Consider the following 4,993-nt stretch of genomic DNA (forward strand, 5'->3'; position numbering starts at 1 on the left):
GCTCGGTCCCTGGGCGCCCCCCTCTCCCCGCACTGCAGGTCCTCGGTCATCACCGGCCAGGGGCTCAGGAGGGTCAGGAGAAGGTGGAGGGTGGGGGCCGTTCCGCCCCCATCCCCCACCCCTCCCCCCCGAGGAGTTCGACGATGAAATTTTTATTTCTTCCAGTTGCAGTCCTTGCGGGCCCAGTGTGCTGCAGGCGGAGCGGGGTGACCCGCGAGCGCAGATGGCATATCGAGGAGGCCCCCGCTCCCCCCTGGGGGCGCCCCCCCAATCCTTCCCGGTGGTGTGCCTGGCTGGGCTGAGTGCAGGAGGCCACCAGGCTTGGCCCTCTGGGTGGGGCCCCTGCGGGCACCTCTCCCCCCCCCCCCACTCGCCATCTCCGGCCCCCGCCCCGTAGTGGGTCTTCAGTGGTTGTTGTGTCCTACTGGTGAGTGGAGTGGTCTTTGTTGTTGTTAGAAGTTAGCACGGTCGTAATGAAAGGAGAGAGATAAATGACGCGCCCCGCGGCAGCAGCGAGCCCACTCCCCCCCACCGCACCTGAACGTAAGTCCCCCCTGAGCCAATATGGCAAGCCCAGCACCCCTAAAGGAACTGGCCCCCTGCCCATTCCCTACCCCCTGCAGCCAGCCATCCCCGCACCTGGGGACCGGGTGGGGCCGCGCCCCTTAGACGGCGACCGCGCCCCCCCTCCCACTCTCCCCTCCCCCCTAAGCCAGCCAGTCCCCGCCCTCGGGCCGGGGGGGACCGGCCTCCCCAGAGGGACAGGCCCTGCCCCAATCCCTACCCCCCTGGCCCCAAGCCCCGTCCTGCCGAGGGACGGCATCCCCTAGAGGACAGGTCCCTGCCCTTCCCCGCCCCCCTGGCCAGCCCGTCCTCCGGGCCTGGGTGGGAAGGGCGCCCCCTACCTGGCCGGACTGAAGCGTACAGGGCCACCACGTGCTCGCATCTGCACCGTAATGCGCGCTAGCAGGCCGGCGGAGGCCAGGGTGAGAGGCAGCGGGAGCTGTGAATGAAATCCAGCAGGGCCGAGCCCCCGGGCTGATGGAAGCCGCAGAGTGAGACACTTGACTCCGCTGCCCCCTGGGCCAGCGAAGATGGGTAGAAGAAGCGACTTGCCACCGGCCCGGAGAAAGTTGAGACTACAAACTCCCAGATCACCATGACCCACCAGACCCACCTTCCCGTCAGGCCACACCTCCCCCTCAAACACTGGGGGCGTGGCCCCAAACTCGGCCTCCCCATCGCCCGCCCCTCTGCCCCTCTCCCCACCCCTCGGCCTCACGACTCTGGCTGGTCCCACCCTAACCCTGATCTCCCCAAACAGGATGGGGACTTCTTAGTCTTTTTTGGGGTGCTGTGCCGGGGAGGTGGCAAAGCCCCCCCCTTGTGGTAGTGGCCCACCAACCGCCAGCGAATGTCCTCGCCCGCACCCCGCCCCCCCGCCCCCCCCCCAGAGACCCGCTCCACGGCACCGCCCCCACCACGATGCACGCCCTTCCCATGGCCCCCTCAGTCATTCCCAACTCACTATTACCCAAAACCGTAGCCTCCTAACCCATCGAAGACCCCTCGCAGCACCCACCATCGCTGCACAAGCCACAACCACTCTCTAGACTAATGAAACCACCCTTACCCAGCCACACACCCCGCCCCTCTGCCCCCATGCCCCACCTCCAACCACGCCCCCAAACCCCCACCCCTGCACCACCTCACAAGCCCCCGCCCCCCACTTGCTGCCCAGCCCGCCCACCCCTTCCCACCACGCCCTCTCTAGCGACGCCTTGATTTCTCATCCCAAGCTCTTCAACCACGCCCCTACTCAGCCCCTCCAACCCCCTCTCCCAGCCAGCCCCTCCTAGTCGCCCACACCATTCACAGCCATTCCCACCCCTTCCTAGCACGCCTCCATCCCCTTCCCAGCCCTCCCCTCCTCAGAACCACACCCCCACATCCATTCCCCCACACCTCACAGCCCCGCCCCCCCCTCCAACCTGAAGCAGCGAGCACCGCCTTGTGGGCCAGCAGTGGGCGCCCCGCCCACAGCGGCCTGCACCCCCCTCCCGTCCCGGGCGCGGCGTGCCGCAGTGTGTCCAGGTTGAGCAGCACATCCCCCTCCCCCCGCCCTGGCGCACCTCCCGTCGAATTCCCCACAGAGCTCACCGGCCCCCCCGCCCTCCGCAGCTCATCCCTCCCGTCCCCACTCCCCTTCCAGACCGAGGAGAGAACCCAGGAGTCCTGGCTCTCAGCCCCCCTGCTCTAGCCCACCAGCCCCCACTCTCCTCCCCGAGCCGGGGAGAGAACCCAGGAGTTCTGGCTCCCAGCCCCTCCTGCTCTAACCTGCCAGCCCCCACTCCCCTCCCAGAGCCAAGGAGAGAACCCAGGAGTCCTGGCTCCCAGGCCCCCTGCTCTAACTCACTGGCCCCTAATCCCCTCCCAGAGCCAGGGAGAGAACCCAGGAGTCCTGGCTCTCAGCCTACCCCCGCTCTAACCCACCAGCCCCCACTCCCCTCCCAGAGCCAGGGAGAGAACCCAGGAGTCCTGGCTCCTAGCCCACCCCCCCTAACCTCTCTGCACCCTCCCTTCCCCCCAGGTCTGCGAGATGTCCGGTCCCACCTGGCTTCCCCCCAAGCAGCTGAGCAATTCGGGGTCTCCCGGCGTCTCGGTCTCGGCTCCGGCGCTCTGCAAACCCCAGAAGAAATACACCCCGGTCCCTGCGCCCCCCAGGCCGGCCCCCCAGGAGCAGAACGGGGGTGGCATGAGCGGGCCAAGCTACCAGCCAGCAGGCCCTGGTAAATACCCGTTTTCCACCCTCCCGGTACCCGATTGGTCTGATCCAGGTGGGTGGCAGGGCTGGAGGTGGGGAGGGAGAATCTGGGGGGCGGTGGAGGGGGGAATACAGAGGGAGGGGGCCTGTGGGTCTGACCGATTGCTGTCTCCCCTCTAGGCAGCCTCCCCTCCCGTTCCCTGCCTTCTGGTTTCGGCCCCGAGCATCATTACCCATCACCCCCTGGAGCCAAGGATGAGCCAGGGGCACCCTGGGGTGGCCCCCCCTCTGCTGGACGCGGGTACCACATGCAGGTAGGAGGGAGGAACAGGGGCCCCTGGGGAGTGGGGCGGGAGTGGGACAGGACTTGGGGTCCCTCGCGAGGCAGGAACTGGGGGGTTGAGTTGGCTGGTGTATGACCCACCTCCCAGAGGGAGGGGCTCCCCCAGCCCGGAACACCCTCCAACCTCTCCTGGCAGTCAGGGATCTGGGGTGCTGGTGGAAGGGGGGTGGCCTGTGTCCCATGCAGCCCACTGTCCTGCCTCTGTGGAGCCTTGGAGAAGGCATAAGTTTCCCATAATTCACCTGCCTTGGTCATATGGGGCACATAGGACGGCTCCTTCCTGACCATCTCCTGCCCTGGAGCATGAGGCTTGATTCCCGTTACCCTCTGGAACTACCTGCCGCTAGGACAGCAGCTGGACTGCATGATCCCAGCTGACAGGCCTAATCCCCTCCCCCTCCTGCTCTGTTTCCTTAGGGGTCTGCCCTAGAGCCGGGGCCCCACCGCCCCTCCAGCATCGACGCCCAAATAGACTCGCTCACCAGTATGTTGGCTGATATGGAGAGCGCTGGCCTGCAACGCCGGGGGGAGAGGCAGGTAAACGGCCCCCCAGGAGGGTTCTGGAGGAGGGGGAGGTGGATCTGGTGCATTTTCTTTGGCACAGCCTCTCCCACCCTAATGAGATTTCAGTCCCCATAATCACGTCCTTCCAAGTACCTTTTTGCCCGTCTCCTGCCCGCCGCATGGCAACTCCAGCGGCTGATATCAACTGACACAGGCTCCCGTGTGTGACGCTGTTGGAAAGTAGAGATCCTGGGTTTTCTGGTGGTATCACCGCCCCTTTCTCCCTCCTCCGGTTCCCTGGGGATCGGCCACCGAAAATCACGTTCCGACCAGAATCTTGGGGTGAGGGAACTGGAGATGGTTCAAGGGACATCACAGTGGGCCTGCCTTTATTTCCCAACTTCTCCTGAACCGAGGGGCAGAGAGATGAGCGCCAGGCACCGTTGGAAAGCCAAAACTTTAAGCTTTCCAACGGGGTATGACATGTGCTTCCATCCTTCACGGCTCACAAGACATTGATGGTGTCACTGAGTCACTGTTGGACTAGCAAGAGTTGACGATCAACATGGGTTCCTTGGGAAACGATGGGTGTTTCAGTGCATTTAGGGTTGGGGTGGATTTGCAGGCTGGGGGGCTGGTACTATGGGGTCCCCCAAGGCCAGGAAAGGTCCCCCAAAGCCCCACACCAGCCTATATCTCATCTTTCCTCTCCTTTCTTCTCCAGAACTTCGACTCTGTCCTGTACCCGTCGGCCTCTGGCCCCCAACAGCCAGGCCCCCCCAAAATGCCCGGCCCCTACAAGCCAGGCTCCTTCGCCCCCAAGAACTCGCCCTACAGTCCATCGCCCCAATCTGCCACCTCAACGGCTTCCTCTGGGCCGTCCCCCCAGTATGGGGCTGGCTACCCGCGGGTGCCACCCGGGCATAAGCCCTACCCGCAGCCCACGCCCGCGTCCTACACCACTTCGGCTGGGCCAGCGTTTAATGTCCAGGTCAAAGTTGCACAGCCGGTGCTGGGTTACGGTCAACCAAGGCACCGGGCTGAGCAGGCCTATGCGCCCCCCTCACCCCGACCTGGCCGTGGGGCCCAGTACGCCGGGGAGGAGGGCTGGTTTCTGGAGCCGGGGGGTTACGGCAAGAGGCCAGGCAAGGGGGAGAGCTATGGGGCTGGGGGGCTGGCCAAGCCAGGAGAGGCGGCTGGGGGTCCGTACCAGGCTGCCGGCGGGACCCCGGGCAAGGAAGAGACGGCGGTGACGGGAAAAGTGCCCCCTGGTGGTGGAGGAGGATACCAGCACCAGGTAACGTGAGAGGGAATGGACCGGTGTGTGAGGGGGTGCAGGACCCCTGGGTCCTCTGGGAAGGGGTGGGGGTTGGTGGGTTAGA

At 65.5% G+C, this 4,993-nt stretch overlaps 3 protein-coding genes across 3 annotated transcripts in view; 2 read left to right on the forward strand and 1 right to left on the reverse strand.

The window, feature by feature from the left end:
* The window catches only part of LOC116833191 (uncharacterized), an 11,209-nt gene extending 10,832 nt beyond the window's left edge, over nt 1-377 (reverse strand). Inside the window, exon 1 of the mRNA XM_075070637.1 lies at nt 371-377. Within this exon, the coding sequence (XP_074926738.1) occupies nt 371-377 (7 nt within the window). The remainder of the gene's footprint in view (nt 1-370) is intronic.
* SLC2A4 (solute carrier family 2 member 4) overlaps nt 1-4,993 on the forward strand; it is a 197,339-nt gene that overhangs the window by 182,472 nt on the left and 9,874 nt on the right. The gene's annotated exons all lie outside the window — the stretch shown is intronic.
* LOC116833192 (thyroid receptor-interacting protein 6-like) overlaps nt 2,593-4,993 on the forward strand; it is a 5,995-nt gene continuing 3,594 nt past the window's right edge. The window contains exons 1-4 of the mRNA XM_075070639.1: nt 2,593-2,789; nt 2,945-3,078; nt 3,525-3,644; nt 4,336-4,914. Coding sequence (XP_074926740.1) covers nt 2,600-2,789; nt 2,945-3,078; nt 3,525-3,644; nt 4,336-4,914 — 1,023 coding nt within the window. The 5' untranslated portion in view covers nt 2,593-2,599. The remainder of the gene's footprint in view (nt 2,790-2,944; nt 3,079-3,524; nt 3,645-4,335; nt 4,915-4,993) is intronic.

The sequence above is a fragment of the Chelonoidis abingdonii genome, chromosome 11 (genome assembly GCF_003597395.2).
Source record: "Chelonoidis abingdonii isolate Lonesome George chromosome 11, CheloAbing_2.0, whole genome shotgun sequence".
NCBI lineage: Eukaryota > Metazoa > Chordata > Testudines > Testudinidae > Chelonoidis > Chelonoidis abingdonii.